The sequence below is a fragment of the Chanodichthys erythropterus genome, chromosome 10, assembly GCF_024489055.1.
Source record: "Chanodichthys erythropterus isolate Z2021 chromosome 10, ASM2448905v1, whole genome shotgun sequence".
Lineage (NCBI taxonomy): Eukaryota > Metazoa > Chordata > Actinopteri > Cypriniformes > Xenocyprididae > Chanodichthys > Chanodichthys erythropterus.
Genome location: NC_090230.1, coordinates 4,673,856 through 4,691,531, shown reverse-complemented (window position 1 = coordinate 4,691,531; position 17,676 = coordinate 4,673,856). Strand labels below are relative to the sequence as shown.

At 38.1% G+C, this 17,676-nt stretch overlaps 2 protein-coding genes across 4 annotated transcripts in view; one reads left to right on the top strand and one right to left on the bottom strand.

Moving 5' to 3' along the window:
• The first annotated feature begins 2,517 nt into the window (after positions 1 to 2,517).
• Positions 2,518 to 14,516, top strand: zgc:172076. The gene is made up of 9 exons (XM_067395869.1): positions 2,518 to 2,631; positions 2,828 to 2,874; positions 4,790 to 4,988; positions 6,406 to 6,566; positions 6,923 to 7,055; positions 8,116 to 8,272; positions 8,364 to 8,487; positions 8,630 to 8,819; positions 12,079 to 14,516. Exons 1-9 carry the CDS (start codon positions 2,598 to 2,600, stop codon positions 12,237 to 12,239), a joined length of 1,206 nt encoding a protein of 401 aa, XP_067251970.1. The 5' UTR covers positions 2,518 to 2,597; the 3' UTR covers positions 12,240 to 14,516.
• mark1 (MAP/microtubule affinity-regulating kinase 1) overlaps positions 12,269 to 17,676 on the bottom strand; it is a 63,248-nt gene continuing 57,840 nt past the window's right edge. Inside the window, exons 18-19 of one of the 3 annotated variants that reach the window (XM_067395862.1) lie at positions 17,160 to 17,204; positions 12,269 to 14,977 (exon numbers count right to left, since the gene is read on the bottom strand). In XM_067395862.1, the coding sequence (XP_067251963.1) occupies positions 14,635 to 14,977; positions 17,160 to 17,204 (388 nt within the window). In that variant the 3' untranslated portion in view covers positions 12,269 to 14,634. The remainder of the gene's footprint in view (positions 14,978 to 17,159; positions 17,205 to 17,676) is intronic. The other 2 variants (XM_067395864.1, XM_067395865.1) reach the window with 2 other exon arrangements.

Below are 17,676 nucleotides of genomic sequence, written 5' to 3'. Positions count from 1 at the left end.
TCCCTTGTACTCTGTCCTGCTCGGTGTTCACAAATTTCAAATCCCTCTGTATCTCTCTCTCTCCCTCACACACACACACCGTGTTTTATGTGGACTTTCCATAGACATAATGATTTCTATACTGTATAAACAGTATATTCTATCCCCTACCCCTAAACCTTGCCATCACAGAAAACTTTCTGAATTTTTACATTTTATAAAAATATCATTTTGTATGATTTATAAGCGGTTTTCCTCATGGGGACCGAAGAAATGCCCAAACAAGGTCTACAATTACTGTTATTACCATCCTTGTTGGGACATTTGGTTCACAACACAGTGTTTACCAGGACCATATACACACACACACACACACACACACACACACACACACACACACACACACACACACACACACACACACACACACACACACACTTTGAAAATTGTAGTTATCATCTATAAGATAATTGCTTATAATATAAAAAGAATTCATTACATTTGGTTATCCATATCAGAAATGGCAAATAAGTTATATAGAAACTATGCCTGTAGAATCAATACATATAGAAATATATAGGTGTACCAAATGATTCATTGATTAACCATTAAGTTGGATTGAATAACAGACAAATGTATTAAACTGAACGAAAAGATGAAAATATATATTACACACACAGTGGGTACGGAAAGTATTCAGACCCCCTTAAATTTTTCACTCTGTTATATTGCAGCCATTTTTTTTCCTCAATGTACACAAAGAACCCCATATTGACAGAAAAACACAGAATTGTTGACATTTTTGCAGATTTATTAAAAAAGAAAAACTGAAATATCACATGGTCCTAAGTATTCAGACCATTTGCTGTGACACTCATATTTAACTCAGGTGCTGTCCATTTCTTCTGATCATCCTTGAGATGGTTATACACCTTCATTTGAGTCCAGCTGTGTTTGATTATACTGATTGGACTTGATTAGGAAAGCCACACACCTGTCTATATAAGACCTTACAGCTCACAGTGCATGTCAGAGCAAATGAGAATCATGGGGTCAAAGGAACTGCCTGAAGAGCTCAGAGACAGAATTGCGGCAAGGCACAGATCTGGCCAAGGTTACAAAAAAATTCTGCTGCACTTAAGGTTCCTAAGAGCACAGTGGCCTCCATAATCCTTAAATGGAAGATGTTTGGGACGACCAGAACCCTTCCTAGAGCTGGCCGTCCGGCCAAACTGAGCTCTCGGGGGAGAAGAGCCTTGGTGAGAGAGGTAAAGAAGAACCCAAAGATCACTGTGGCTGAGCTCCAGAGATGCAGTCGGGAGATGGGAGAAAGTTGTAGAAAGTCTACCATCACTGCAGCCCTCCACCAGTTGGGACTTTAGGGCAGAGTGGCCCGACGGAAGCCTCTCCTCAGTGCAAGATACATGAAAGCCTGCATGGAGTTTGCCAAGATGGTGAGAAATAAGATTCTCTGATCTGATGAGACCAAGATAGAACTTTTTGGCCTTAATTCTAAGCGGTATGTGTGGAGAAAACCAGGCACTGCTCATCATCGGTCCAATACAGTCCCAACAGTGAAGCATGGTGGTGGCAGCATCATGCTGTGGGGGTGTTTTTCAGCTGCAGGGACAGGACCACTGGTTGCAATCAAGGGAAAGATGAATGCGGCCAAATACAGGGATATCCTGGACGAAAACCTTCTCCAGAGTGCTCAGGACCACAGACTGGGCCGAAGGTTTACCTTCCAACAACATAGTGTCGGGCCAGATCCGGCCCACATCTGGTCCGCGTGTAATCCACATGTACCAGATGTGGGCCGGATCTGGGCCACACTATGCTGCTGTGTGGGATGTATTTTGGTCAATCATATCACAAGCAGACGAGGGAGACACATTCCCGGTTACACCTGGTGTTTTAATTCGTCCACTTTCAACCAATTCTGTCCTGATTTCTTCAAGGGGAGGGTCTATTGGTGGGAAAATGTATGGGCTTTTTCAGATCTTTCGATGTAATGGACGAAATAAGCTCACGCAATTTACATATGAAGGTGACCAGAGGAAAAACACGGAGAGTCACAAAGTGACATAGTTAGTAGAATGTCTAAAGTGGACTATTGAGATAAAAAAAAGTGTAGCTTTACGTTTATGTTTTTTAGTAAAGTGATCCCTGTAATATGTTGCAGTTGTGATCAAATTACAAAACATATTTTGTAATAAAGAGCAAGCACATTTTGAAAGCCCAGAATTCACACCAGACCACATATTGCATGTATATATTCTTTATATCCATTTCCTCTGTAATATCCCACAAATTTCTTCTCCACTTGTCCCCAATAATGTGCAGACCTACAATGAAAGTGTTTGTACCCAACCCTCGAGCTTCAATGTGAAGTATGAGACTGACACAACTGTATAAATAGGTACATTATTACAGGCAGGCAACATGACACTGGCATGGGTGATCGTGCTTTGTGCGGTGGGTGATGGGACAATAGCCGCTCATATGACGATGAGCCCCACTAGCTATTTATAGATATTGTCCACAACTACGTCTAGCTGTTGTCGGCTGGAGTGTATCTGTGCTTGTGCAAGTGTTTTCAGACAAAAACAGCTCCAAAGATGTGGAAGAGGGAAAAAATTTGGATGATTAAGCGTAAGTGTCACATTTTGGATGTATGGAATGCCATTGCTTGTGGTGGAGATGTACTGAACATCAGAACCAAGAACTGAGTTAGTCATTTAACCACTACTTTTAAATCAAAATAAGACACTAACAAAACACAATCTTTGTGTGGCATTTGTTTAGGGGTATTTGAGACTTGATGTCTCATGTGTGATTTGTGTTTCAGCACCTACTGAGCACCCAAAGGAGTCGAAATACAGGCCTGTGCTGGAGGTATTCCCCTTCACAAAAACACCAAACCCATTTACACCCAGCTTGTGGAAAGTCCCGTACTCTTTGTCAGTTTGCAGACGGGGGAAAAAAAAGAGTGTTACCAGGCAGTTGCATTGTTCTGTGATCTTGAATGGATTGCCACAACCACGTCCTCTCTATGTACAACCTTGACCATTTTTGGGACGCAGTTTAGTTCACAAAAAAATAATATTCATTTTGAAAGCACAAATAACATTAAAACCATAAAAACAGGCAACACTTTACTTAAAGCCTTTATGTATACTGCATAAAGAAGGTATTCATAATGTACGTTATAATGCATTATATCTTTACGTAAAAAATTGAAATGCAATATAATATTTGCAGAAGTAACAATTAAGTATTATAAAATGTATTAGCTACAATTATTCATTAAATCATACAAAACACATTTATAATGCATTGTAAAGTGTTACAAAAAAATGTAACTTGAAATAAAACAAATGTTAACTGAAAAGTTAATTAAATGTTATTTCATCTAATTGCAAAGGCAACATTTGTCATTTTCATTTAGTTAATTGATATACTACAATAACTAAAGCTAAAACTGAAATAAAATTAATAAAATGTATAAACATTTAAAAAAAATTACTAAAACTTAAAATGAAAATGAATAGTTATATAATAGTTTTTTTTCACAAGAATAATAATATCAATGATACTAAAATAATACTGGTTCACATATTCACAATATTTTATTTTGATCATGATCAAAATTTTAATTTGGCATCTAGTAAAAATGAAGCTGGCTGGACTGAAAAGACATCCTGTGGGTTACACTTTATTTCGATGGTCCACTTTAAACATTCTACTATAAGTAACTTTGCAACTACATGTCAACTAGCAGTCATTAGAATATTAGTAGACTGTTAGGTTAGGGTTAGTTCACTTCGGAATGAAAATTTCCTGATAATTTACTCAGCTCCATGTCATCCAAGATGTTCATGTCTTTCTTTCCTCAGTCGAAAAGAAATTAAGGTTTTCGAGGAAAACATTCCAGGATTTTTCTCCATATAGTGGACTTCAGTGGGGTTCACTGGGTTGCAGTTTCAGTGCAGCTTCAAAGGGCTCTACGTCACCCCAGGCTATGAATAAGGGTCTTATCTAGCGAAACGATTGGTCATTTTTAAAAAATAAAAATAAAAATGTATATACTTTTTAACCACAAATGCTCGTCTTGCACTGCTCTGCAATGTGCCATGCTAACTTCATCTAATTTTCTGCTCCAACTTCAAAATCGTCCGATGTCGTTGTTTTACCTTTTTTTGTAAAGGGCGTTTGGCTCAATCTTTGCACGTTTGCTTTGTAGACACTGGATCGGTACTTCCGCCTACCTTTGTAAACGTGTTTTTTAGAAAATGACCAATCGTTTCGCTAGACAAGACGCTTATTCCTCGTGTGGGATCGTGTAGAGCCCTTTGAAGTTGCAATGAAACTGCAGTTTGGAGCTTGAATCCCACTGAAGTCCACTATATGGAGAAAAATCCTGTACTGTTTTCTTCAAAAACCTTAATTTCTTTTCAGCTGAAGAAAGAAAGACATGAACATCTTGGATGGCATGGGGGTGAGTATTAGGAATTGTTTTCATTCAGAAGTAAACTTGGGTTTAGGTTTAGTAGAATAACTGACATACACTAGTAAAGTTACTTATAGTCAGATGAATGTCTGTTGGGGAGCTTCAAGTGTTTGCAGATATTATGCAGACAGTCTACTAATACTCTAATAAATGCTAGTCAACATGTAGTTGTAAAGTTAATTATATTTAGTAGAATGTCTAAAGTGGACTATCGAAATAAAGTGTTACCCATCATACTTCTATAGAAATGATTAAATAAAAGTATATTAATAGCAATATCTGATGTTGTCTTTTGCCCAGAGTTTACTCCCTCGTGACCCTATGAGCAGGTTCAATCTGAAGAGAAGTTCCCCTAAAGATGAGTTCCCAAACCTGGACAGAAACCGCACCCTCATGGGCCGTATCCTCGACCTGCACATGTACACGCGACAGTTCAACCGGGCAACTGAAAGTGGGATCCTTTTTGATGATATTATACGCCCTGGACTTGAGGATCCGGGTGAGTTATTCTAAAATATTTTCTGATTTCACACAAACAGTCAATTCATAGAATGAGTCATAACCGCCACTGAAAGGTTACCAGACTGCAGAGAAATGAAGCCAGAAGCTCAACTTTCGCTTCTCTGAATGAATGTTTCAAGCAATGAGATCTACACAGATGACACATGATCCACTAAAGCACACGTGTTAAGACTTCGAACATGTAATCATGTATTATATATATTTTCCATTGATTTCTATTGTATTTATATTACATGTAAATGTTCACCCTTAGCTTCACATAAACCTTTTTTTCTGCACTTTTACATCTGAAGACATCATTACTGTTTATTTATAAATAAATGCTATACTATAGTCTACTATAGTCATTTTAATCATGGGAACCATTGTGAAAAAGAAGTACACTTAAGCATACTTTTAAAAATAGTACTTTTTACAGAAAATAATATACTTTAAAAGAATAATATACTTAATGCGATGCTTTTGGACACTTAATTGCATGTTAATTGCAATTAAATGAAAAAAAATACTCACCCTCATGTCGTTCCACACCTGTAAGACGTTCATCTTCGGAACACAAATTAAGATCCGAGAGGTATGTGACTCGTCTGTAGACAGCAATATAATCTACACTTTCAAGGTTCAGAAAGGTACTAAAGACATTGTTAAAACAGTCGATGTGACTGCACTGGCTCAACCTTAATTTTATGAAGTGACGATAATACTTTTTATGCGCAAAAACAAAACAAAAATAACGACTTTATTCAACAATCTCTTCTCTTCTGTGTCAATTCTCATATGTTGTTTATGTCCAGCTCTTCCAGGTTCTCTGTCAGAATGCCGACTCATTATTGGCCGGCTCCTGCGTCAGTATCACACGAAAGCCTTTGTTGTGCTTACTGCGGCAACTGTGTAAGGATAATGACAGGGAAGAGAAGATGTTGTTGAATAAAGTTACTTTTGTTTTGTTTTTGCGCACAAAAAGTATTATCTATGCTTCATATAATTAAGGTCGAAACACTGTAGTCACGTGGACTGTTTTAACGATGTCTTTAGTACCTTTTTGGACCTTGACAGTGGTAATTAAATTGCTGTCTATGGACGAGTCCGTTACCTCTCGGATTTCATAAAAAACATATTAATTTGTGTTCCGAAGATAAGCGAAGGTCTAACGGGTTTGGGACGACATGAGGGTTGAGTAATGAATGACAGAACTTTCATTTTTCGGTGAACTAAAGGTCCTTGCACACTAATTTGCATGCGAAACTTTTTGATGATTGACTGAACCTTTAGTCTCGAGTCACACCTTTCTCTCTGAATAAAAAAACAAATAAGAATCATTAACGAATATTGATCATGCTTTGCATTTGTAAACCCTGTCATTTTATGTTAAATTTTTGGTTCTTGTCTGACAGGGCAGTCCATAGGACCAAAAGCAGTCGGCTGTTTAGCAGGAGATGCTCAATCATATATCCTGTTCTGTGACTTTTTTGACCGTATTATCGAGTCTTACCACGGCTACAAGGTCACCAGTGATGCAGTACAAGAGAGCGACTTTAATTATGACAACCTGAAGGTACGCAGAAAATAATAACAAGTAACATCTCCTTAATGTCTCAACAATGAGATTAACTGGAGACCAAATGAACAAGTTTGCTAAAGTATCCTGATGTTTCACCTGAGAAAAAGACTCACTCATGTCTCCTCTAGATTTCAACCATGCCAAAGTGCAATAAAAAAAATCAGATATAAACTCTATGTTGTTCACATTACTTTTATCACTCCATACTAGCTCTGCCAGTGTGTAATTTTAGGAGAAACGTAAGTCTCTTTCCTCTCTGGGTAAATTTTGTGATTATAATCTAGTCATGAGCGATGTAGAATAGTGTTAAATCTGGAGTGGATGTATAAAGTCTGTGTTTATGTGTGTAGGGTGGTGATGACTTTGACCAAGAATATGCTTTGAGTTGTGAGGTGACTGCATGCCGCAGCATAGAGGATTACTGCTTCCCTACACACTGCAGCAGAGGGGAGCGCAGACAGCTCCTCACACTGGCCAAAACAGGTACTGCAGTTAAAACACGATCATGGGTCTACTTAGACCCAATCCTGCTCCTGGAGAGCCACTGTCCTGCTCCAGTTTAGCTCCAATCCAAATTAAACACACCTGAAAAGGCTAATCACGGTTTTACTAGGCATACTATAGACCCCTTAAAAGTTTGTAAACATTGCAACGTTTCCTGGTGGGCGGGGCTTAGCTGGAGGCAAAAAGAGACGCTGGAACTCAATGTTGACAAGCGTAAGCTAGCATGTTTTAGGAGGGATTTATTAAACATAGATGCAGAAGAAGGTTCAGAACTCTCCGAATATGTGAATCTGCGGGACCGTGACAGCTATTTTTGTAAATTAACTTAAGTTTTGGATATTTCCTAGACAACATATGAATTACTTTCGGGTGGTTCGGGGAATTTTGTCAAGGCTTTTTGTCTAATGTAACCTATCGCTGGGCTAATTATGATGAGTAATGTGGATTATTTTAAGAGACCATTCAAAGGATGGCACACACATCTATCGCTGTATGTTTGTTTAACATTTAAGCAAGCTTGGCAACTTTTCACCTATAAAACAGAAACCTGCTGATTTGTACTAGATAAAACCAACACACCATTACATATGCATCGATTATTTTACCTGATATGAAGTGTGCACTGCAAACACGAGTATTATTTATGATCGTCTCCGTCCAGTCTGTACGCTGTATTGCTTTCAACCACAATTATCTTTTTGATTTCTGTGAAGGAATGTCTGCCGGGATCTGGTAAAACTTTAGTTTTGAACCAAAAGTCCTGTTCCTTCTATTCTGGCAGCCAAAAACACAAGACGACAACATTTTAAAGTCAAAACCTCAAACTTTTAGCACGGCCGCTATTAGTTCTTATTTATGTTTTGCCTCCAGCTAGAGCGGTGACGTCACGACGTAGGCGATTAAGGGGTCTATGGTCTATACACTCCCAGGTAGGAGTGTTGAGGCAAGTTGGAGTTAAACTCTGCAGGACAGTGGCCCTCCAGGAGCAGGTTCGGACACCCCTGACTTATGCTTTATGCTAATGTAACTTGTTTTGTAGCTTTGGAGCAGTTGGCTGAGGATCTGCCAGGAAAGCTTTACTCCATAGATGAACTCAGCCATGAGAGTGAAGGCCGCAGGGTTGTGATGGACTCTCCACCATCTTCTTTGATAAAGATCGGTGTGGCTCGTGACTGGCCTGATGCGAGGGCCCTGTGGTTGGTTAGGGTTAATAAGTTGTGGTTAAATAATGCTAAGCAATTAGATTTTGCTTATATGTTTTAATGTATGTTTTTGCCTTGCGATCAGGTTGAGTATGGACGGGACCCTGGCTGTCTGGGTTAACATGGAGGACCATCTGAAACTAGTGTCTTATAGAAGTGATGCTTGCTTACAAGAAGCATTTAAAACTATCTGCATCAATGTGCTGAAGGTTTATTTCAATCAACTACCTCATGCGATATCATGTTGATATGTTTTCTGTGAGAAGACAAAAGGTCCTAATATCGAACCCTGAGGCATGCCATATATAGTCTATGCTGCGCATACTAAAAATCTAAAATATGTCTTTTTAGATGGAGACAGCATATAAGAAACTGAGACATCCATTTATCTGGAAGCCTCACCTGGGCTGGGTGGTCAGCTCACCTGCAGAGGTAGGCACAGGCCTGAAGGCTAGTGTCACAGTGAAGCTGCTACATCTCGCTGAGAACAAACGCATGGACGACATCCTGGACAGACTACGACTTGAGATGGAAGAAACAAGTAGGGCAAAACTCTGTAGTGTAATATCATGCATGAAATCAGCCACAGTCTAACATAAAAATATAATTAGGCTGCATAAAAAGAGAAATATGTCAGAATTTGCAGTATTCATAAAACAGTAGGCAAAAAATACCCAGATGACCTACTACTTCCGGCAAGATTAACAATATAACAGACACTTTACTATCCCATGAGGCCATAGCAGACGAGTTGTGAACGGCAGTGAAGCGACACAACAAATGCTGCAGGTCACGTTACAATGACAAAACATGGCGGATACAGCACATCCAGATTAAATTCATATTAGACACATTTATATGATATAGGACATACTTTAGCACTTATTTAAAAGAAGATGACACTTTATTTTACAGTAGGTGTACTTACAGTGTAATTATCCAAGAAAGTACTGGTAATATAAAGTAACTACATGAGTTTATGTTAGTACCTAGTTACAGCCCAGTTATTGTAATTGCTATACTACATAGTATGTATGCAGAACAGGAAAAGGATGTAAAAGTTAGGACACTAACTGAGGTTGGTCTTAGCATTGGAGGCATTTTTGGGGTATCTCAAATGTCCTAGTGTCACAAACAGTCCAAAATTTCATATAGGTTTTAATTTTTTTGCTAATAACTTTAGAACAAAATGGCATAAAAGCATTTTTGTCCTGTCTTCTTGGCTCATGTTGAGCTCAATGTTCTCGGTGGTTTCAAAATCTATCCTTTTCATTAATTAATTTTTGCTAATCCTTCTACAAATTCAATGCAACGTTAACCAACTTCTGCATAGATGATATTCACACTAGATTAGATTTTTCACACCACGGTTATTGTGGCCAAAAAAAAATCACGATATCGATATATCGCGATATTTATAGAATCCTTGGAGGGGAAAATTTATCAGTCTAAATTATTTTTACTTTGTTTATTTAGTTTTTCTCTTTCAGGGTTGCTGCACATTTTTAAAAGTCAAATTTAAGGCTTTTTAAGACCTGAAGAAATAAAAATTAATACTTGCATAGTAGCCTATACATTATGGCTGTTACCAATCAAATGAAATCATTAACAAAATCCATCTTTGCAATACAGAGGTGACACAGAATGAGAAGTGGCATTAATATATTTACACAGCATTTACAATTTGTCTACATAAATTTAATTCAATGTTATATATTTAAATAATTTTTTTCTAATTTTAACTTTAATTAAAATGTACCTTAAATATGAAACTAAACTAAACTGCCAGTAGGTGGCAGCAAGTCACTGTCTTGATGAGTCAAACGATTTGTTCAAATGACTGATTCATTCAGGAACTAAGCTCGGATTCATTCGTTCTAAACGCGGATTCAGTCAGAATAACTAAAACATTTCTGTTGCACGGGGACTCTGGGACTATCATTTTGAAATGTTCGTTGGCGAAATAAAGGGGGAAAAAAAACAATATTAACAATACTGTGTCTATGTAACTCACATTGTTCATTTAACAAGTTGAAGGAACATTGCATTTGTGCTGATTTGGGGAAAACGGCACTTTTGCTCGTTTGATATTGTGATATAATGACAAAAAAAATGTCGGGGCAAAAAAATGCCCGTGTATCTTGAATTTTGAGGGCATATAACTGCATGCATAGCTACATCAGGCTGAATAAGACGAGTAAAGAAAACGCGGTACTTAAAATAATCACCCTTTATTTAAATATATGAACACAGAAAATTGCTGTTAACAGGTTAATATAACATTTCCCATTCCATGACTAGTAAAATAATCGCAACTTACTCTCTGTAAAATGGCGTTATCTGCAGGGTGATGGACACGGAGGTGGGCAAGAGGTTGATGGTGTTGCCACCCTTTGCACTGACTGTAGCTATAGGCAAATCCTGCGGATTGGGCGGTCTAAGGAGCCGAAAAACTCCCATACTGTCGAGCTTATCTACTTTTCTTCAAGTGTGAACAGAGCCTCTCACTCTCCTGCTCGGAATAGAGTGCCCCAAGGATGATGTGTTTTTGTAGGCCAACCCGGAAGTTAGCGGCGCACGGGTTCCCTCGACTGAAAGCCTATGCATTTTTTCCATAGACTTTTGGAAAATCGCAGAAAATAAGCTCTGTGTTTAACAAAGGGTTATGACACTTACACGTTTTGTCTATCAAGGTAATCTTTACAAGTTAACACAACATTTATAGATTTTGAAGCCTAAATAAAGTCGTCAGATATAAAAGGTTAACAGTAGGCTATAAACGGACTACAGCACACCATGGTCGCGGATCAACGTCTTCACCACCAAGCGTCCTCAAACTTTATTTAGAAAACAACTCTATTTAAAAACATGCTCGCTGATTATGATCTGCGCTGTGTATGAGTACTTATCCACTTTTTCATGAGAAATGCTGTCCAAATGTCCTGTTTGTCATGATGACGTCTAAAGTCCCCGCCAAAGGAAGTAGTCCCTTTTAGCAATTTGTTAGCAACTGTTTAAGACACAGTAAATGTTTAAAAAATCACAAGCGGGTTATAACTGGTGTGTTTTATGTCATAGATCAAAACGTGAAAGTATTTAGAGGCTTTGTTAACCACAGACCTTATTTCAGGCGATTTAGCAAAAAGCCATTCAAAAAACCCATAGACTTTACGGCGTTGGAACCGGAAGTCCTAAAATGCTAACTCGCTTCCAGGTTTTGCCTACAAAAACGCGTCATCCCTGGGGCACTCTATAGCTGCGCGCGCTGCGTCTTCTTCTTGTTTGACAGGCGTCAAGGTGCAATACCGCCACCTGAGAGCTCAACCAGGTACTGGCGCTGGAGTATTTACATGACATGATATCATAAGCGTCCTACTCATTTTAAATATTGTGGTTATCGTCAATAACGGTATATCGTCACACCCTAAATTGACACGATATCGATATTTCATGCTTTGAACATCGCGGTTATTGTCAATACCGGTATACCGTCACAGCCTAAATTAACACGATATCGATATTTCATGCTTTGAATATCACGGTTATCGTCAATAACGGTATATTGCGCCACCCCTAATTCACACCAAGCTTGTGAAACAAAACCATTTGTTAATCAAAGCTCCATGAATGACGGCAAGAAAAAAAAAACATATCATCCCAAAAAAAAAGTAGCAGCCACTGCTATATTTGCAAGATTGATCTACTAATCTGAATGTTTAACTAAAAAAAGTCTTTTAAAAATAAATAAAAAAATAAAAAAAATAAATAAAACTGTTGCATTATTTTTATTTAACATGCAGGCTGTCCAGGCATCTACAAAATCAGCAACCTGCAGACAATTGGATTGAATGAAGTCGTGCTGACCCAGTTAGTGGTGGATGGGGTCAAACTTCTCATCCGAATGGAGAAAAGACTGGAAAACAACAGTGGCATTGATGACCTGGTACCTGCTCAGAAGTAAAGCAGCCATCAGGAGGCTTTTTGTTTTAGGGGAACTGAAGTACCATCGCTCTGGAGTTCTCATCGACATTATGATAAAGTTTGAGGAGTTTGCAACACTTTTTGATTTGTTTGTAAAACATTTTTGAAGCTAGTGGTTTATTCGCATATGGCTTCCATCATCATTATAGTGAATCTCACGAAGGAACGCCCTGGTAATATTACATCCTATTCTACATAATGAAAATGAAGCCTATTTTAGGTCCACTATATGAACTTTTCACTAAGCCATCACACCCACACACATGTTTTCATGTGAAAAGTAATTGATTTCTTTCTTTCGGTTTTGGCCTACATGAAATACGAGAAGAGCATTTCTTTGAAATGTTAATGCGCTAACAGACTCATTTCACAGTCAGGAATATTTACTATATCCTAAACACGGATGATCATGTGCAAAACAAGAACAGAATGCTCATATTTCCTTTAGGAAAACCACAATTACTTGATGTAATTATTGCAATGAGGATTGTGGGAAAAAAAGGACACAAAAACATTTTAGTTCAAAGACTCATTTCAAGTAAGCTTTAATGTGCTCCAGTGGGACTGAAGTTGAACCACAGTGGCCCAAGGGATTTTCCGCAGAAATGTACAGTACAATGTCGAGAGAATAAATGGGAAGAGTGTGTGGAAGGATGAAATGTGTTGAGTTAATTGCATTTTTTGGAGATCCTCAGCCTTCAGCTTCCTTTTCCCATCCAAACACTTTCATCCGTACAGCCATTTAAAAAAAAAGAAAAAAAAGAAATGTGTCCTGGAAATGTACCGTTACAAAAATGGAACATCACAGTTGACATTCGAACATTCAATGCCTCTCTGAGCTTTAATCACAGCTTTACCCTTTTAATATTTTTAGTCACTAGTCCTTTTTCTCAAACTACGGAAACTTGACCTCATCTTCCCTTAAAAGTGTGCAGTCACGACCTCTTTAATCAGCATTACAGTAATACAACATAGACAGCATTGCACATTTAACCTTCGATACTTCAGTACAAAAGAACTAGTAGAAAGTACCAGTATGAGTGGTTGTAATCCATCATCATCTTCATCATCACCACTTATTACGAAACAAAATACATTTTACACACACACAAAAAAGTCATGCATTCTCTGGATGAACGGTTTCTACAGTTAATAAAACAAGGCATAAAATGGCTTAATAAATAAATTTCTGCTAGTTATTAGTTGAAGCTTTTCTTGTTTCTTGATTCTGAATGGGAAATAAATGGCCCAGTGTTGCTGAACTGGCCCAGTCTTGCTCCAAACACACTGCAGTATTTCTGCAGCGTTGTAGTTTGATGAAGTTAGTCTCAGTGTATGTTCTGTATGGAATGTTAATGTAGACGCTCATTTACTAATTTCTAGCTGATCCGTACATCCAAACCATCTTGCTTGTGGGAAATACACTGCCCGTTCTACATAACACTTAGTCGTTAATTCTCTGATGTTATGATCACATCTAATTCTCACTCTGAATTAAAAGGATAATTCACCCAAAATGAAAGTTCTGTCATTATTTGCTTACCCTCATGTCCTTCCATGTATGTTGTCATTTCTCTGTAGAATACAAAAGTAACTTGCAAGTTAAACTAAACTAAGCGCAGCACATTTTGGGTGATTAGCGACTTGCATTTTGGATTGTTACAAAGTGTAACGTATGGCTATTGCACACAAATCACAATGTGTGGAATATTATGGTGTTTTAGTCATTTTTGGAGTTGGTCATGGAAAAAAGCTGCATCAATTCTTCAAAATTTAATGGAAAATAAGAAGATTAATCGCATGAGGGTGAGAAAATAACAGAATTTCCATTGTTGCATAAACTGTTCCTTTAAAAACAAATGTTGAGAATTTTTAAAAAAACTTAAGACTGAGTGGTGTCAGTCTAAAAAAAAAGGAAAAAAAAAGCAACAAACTAAACAAGTATGACACATTGAACATAATTTTTCTGTACAGAGCTCAATAGTGACTATACAACACCTCCACATAAGTAGGCTGAAAGTCTTGTATTATACAACTCTATGATCAATTCAATACAACAAAACATTCTATATCTTAACTGTACATGTGGAAAAAGTCATTTTGAAGTTCGTTACGATAATTAGCTCGACAGATTTTTGTCCTGCCAACCCTGTAAGGGTTTCGATATTATTGCAAGATGGTTGTTTTAACCAGGCGTATATGCTAAAGGTCATGGGCTAGGGCGTTTTTTTCTCTTTTCGCATTCATATTTTTTCTCCACTAAACATTACAGCAGTAGCTTACAGAAGCAGGAACTCAAAAATGGTGCTCAGACTTCCTGGCAAAATTCCTTTTTTAGTGTTGCCTATAGTTTTGTATTTTTTCCAACCCTTTGCTTACAGCTTGAGCTCATTGGCAATTTTCGAAGCGATGTTCTTGAAGGCGATAGACGTTCCCGATATGCGCTTGAAGCGAACACCATTGAGAGACAGGCGGGGCAGTTTGCAAACCTCCATCTCCCATTGGACGAGGCTGTCCTGGCGCGCGTCGCCATGCACACAGAAGAGCAAGAAGCGCTCGCGCTGCTCGTAGTCGCAGTTGTTGGCGTCCAGCACCTTGCGGATTTCTCTCATCATGTCTCCTGGCTCCATGGACGAGGTGGTCTTCATACTCCAGGTGAAACGCAGCGATCTCGGCTTCGAGTCACGACCTTCCTCCTTGGGTTCTCCGGATCCGCTCCTGATGACAAACACAGAAGTGTTCAGAATGTCAGGTTGATCCTCATCCCAGATACTAAACCATGAGCTCTGCTGATCAGAGTATTGTAGAGTTAAGGCCCATTCACACCAAGAACGATAACTTTAAAGATAAGAATAACTGTATTTTGTGGACGATATTCTGTTTATTATAAGCGCGTTGCAGTTTTTGATATCAATGGAATCACTTTCAGAACATTTTTTTTCCAGCTGATAATTGATAAAAACATTGACAGCCAATCAGAATCCACCTGACTTCAAAAAAGAGCTCGGGCATTTAAAGAACTAAGTTTTCGAAGTCCTTACGATGGTTAATTGTCTTGTAGTGGTGTGTTTGAGGGGTGCACTAACCCCCTCTGGCAGGTTTACGCCAGAAAACAGCACTTGCAAGTTGAGCTGCGCTGACCCGACACGATCTCGCCTCATGTTCACGTTCACGCGAGAGTGATTTATTACTCACCGTCGTTGTTAATCTTCAGAACACAAATTAAGATATTTTTGTTGAAATCTGATGGCTCCGTGAAGCCTGCATAGGGAGCAATGACATTTCCTCTCTCAAAATCCATTAATGTACTAAAAACATATTTAAATCAGTTCATGTGAGTACAGTGGTTCGATATTAATATTATAAAGCGACGAGAATATTTTTGGTGCGCCAAAAATACACATTTAACCAGTGATGGCCGAATTCAAAACACTGCTGATATCAGTAGTGCATAATGATTCAGCATGTCGAATCTGCTTTTCGGAGCGCCAAAGTCACGTGAATTCAGACGCTGGCAGTTTGACACGCGATCTGAATCATGATTCGATACACTGATTCATTTATGCTCCGAAGCTTCCTGAAGCAGTGTTTTGAAATCGGCCACCACTATATAAGTTGTTATTTTGTTTTTTGGCGCACCAAAAATATTCTTGTTGCTTTATAATATTAATATTGAACCACTGTACTCACATGAACCGATTTAAATATGTTTTTAGTACCTTTATGGATCTTGAGAGAGGAAATGTCATTGCTGGCTATGCAGGCCTCACGAAGCCATCGGATTTCAACAAAAATATCTTAATTTGTGTTCCAAAGATTAACGAAGGTCTTACAGGTGTGGAATGGCATGAGGGTGAGTAATAAATGACAGAGTTTTAATTTTTGGGTGAACTAACCCTTTAAGGCCCATTCACACCAAGGATGATGACTATAAAGTTTTAGTACTATGAGAATAGGGAAGTTCACAACCACTATAATGATAATGGCAGAGGAATCACTTTCAGCTAGATTTCCACCTGACTTTAACTCTTTCCCAGTGTTTTCTAAAAAATATGCCAGATTGAGTCCATCAACACCCCCAAAGCTTGCACAGTCCTATACCTCTTCCTGGGTCAACATTTCATTCTGTAATGTTATGCAGTTTTGATTTATATGCTGATGAATGTTTGATGATCGTGTTAGCCTACATGTGGGTAAGCAATGCTTCTATAACTTGCTTCTTTGCTTGTTTTTTGGATCCAGAGATTCTGTATTCTTTTAGAAGATTAGCAATAAGGGCCCCTACTGTATAACAGTGAAAACATGGATTGCCGGAAAATTACATCAATGGTGAGGAAAGAGTCAAAGAGCTCAAGCATATAAGTTACCATATGAAATAACTGTTTATATGAGACAGAATGTTATCTATTGGTTTGCATAGTAACATATTGTTATAGTTATATCTTTATATTAGATGTTCTTGTGTGAACAGGCCTTTATTCTGAAACAACTTGGAAAAAAAATCTGGTTCCAATAGAGCCAACACATAATAAGTTATGCACATAATATATAGTGTATATTTTGGAAGTCTGTTTCTGCTTATTCAAGGTATTAAGATTTTCAGTATCAGTGCATCTCTAATATAAATGGATTGACAAATTAACAAGGTTGTTTAGAGTGCTAAAATCTATAATAGAAAGACAGAAGAGAGCTCTCAGTGCTTAGAAAACATGCAAAACACTCCAAACAATCAGAAATCACACACACACACAAAGTCAAACACTGTATAGTCGTCACCTGAACCATTTGGATCAACACTCTTGTCGACTGACCTGAGGGGGCAGCAGCAAATGTCCCACAAGCAACAAGTTCACATAAGACAAATTCTAAACAAATCACAGAGGAGCAATAAAAACCTCACCTCAAACTGTACGCCCGACCGCGGGCCTCTCCTTCACTGGGTAACCTTGGGAAATATCAGAGGTCATATTGAGAAAGCAGTGGACAACTAAACTCAGCAAGTCAGCTGTTCTAAAAGAAAGAAGACAACAGATACTAGGCAACTGTAAACTGCCTATTTTTAAAGGGTTAGTTCACCCAAAAATGAAAATGATCCTATAATTTACTCACCCTCAATCCATCCTAGGTGTATATGACTATCTTCTTTCAGCTAAACACAATCAGAGTTATATTAAAAAAATATCCTGGCTCTTCCAAGCTTTATAATGCAAGTGACTGAAACCTTTAGATTTTGAAGGCCAAAAAAGCACATCCATCCATCATAAAAGTAATCCATACGGCTCCAGGGGGATGATAAAAAGGCCTTCTGAACTGAAGCGTTTTTGTAAGAAAAATACCCGAAGTATGATGTATTGATGAACGCGGAAGCACAAAGGATAAAGCAAAACAAAACACTGATCACGAATTCGAAGTCTAAA

Bases quoted from the DNA above. Each gene is read 5' to 3' on its own strand.
- zgc:172076 (XM_067395869.1), top strand. From the start codon at position 2,598: ATGTGGAAGAGGGAAAAAATTTGGATGATTAAGC. The intron at 2,875-4,789 runs GTATTCCCCTTC...TCTTTTGCCCAG, and splicing joins AATACAGGCCTGTGCTGGAG to AGTTTACTCCCTCGTGACCC. The intron at 8,488-8,629 runs GTTTATTTCAAT...ATGTCTTTTTAG, and splicing joins TCTGCATCAATGTGCTGAAG to ATGGAGACAGCATATAAGAA.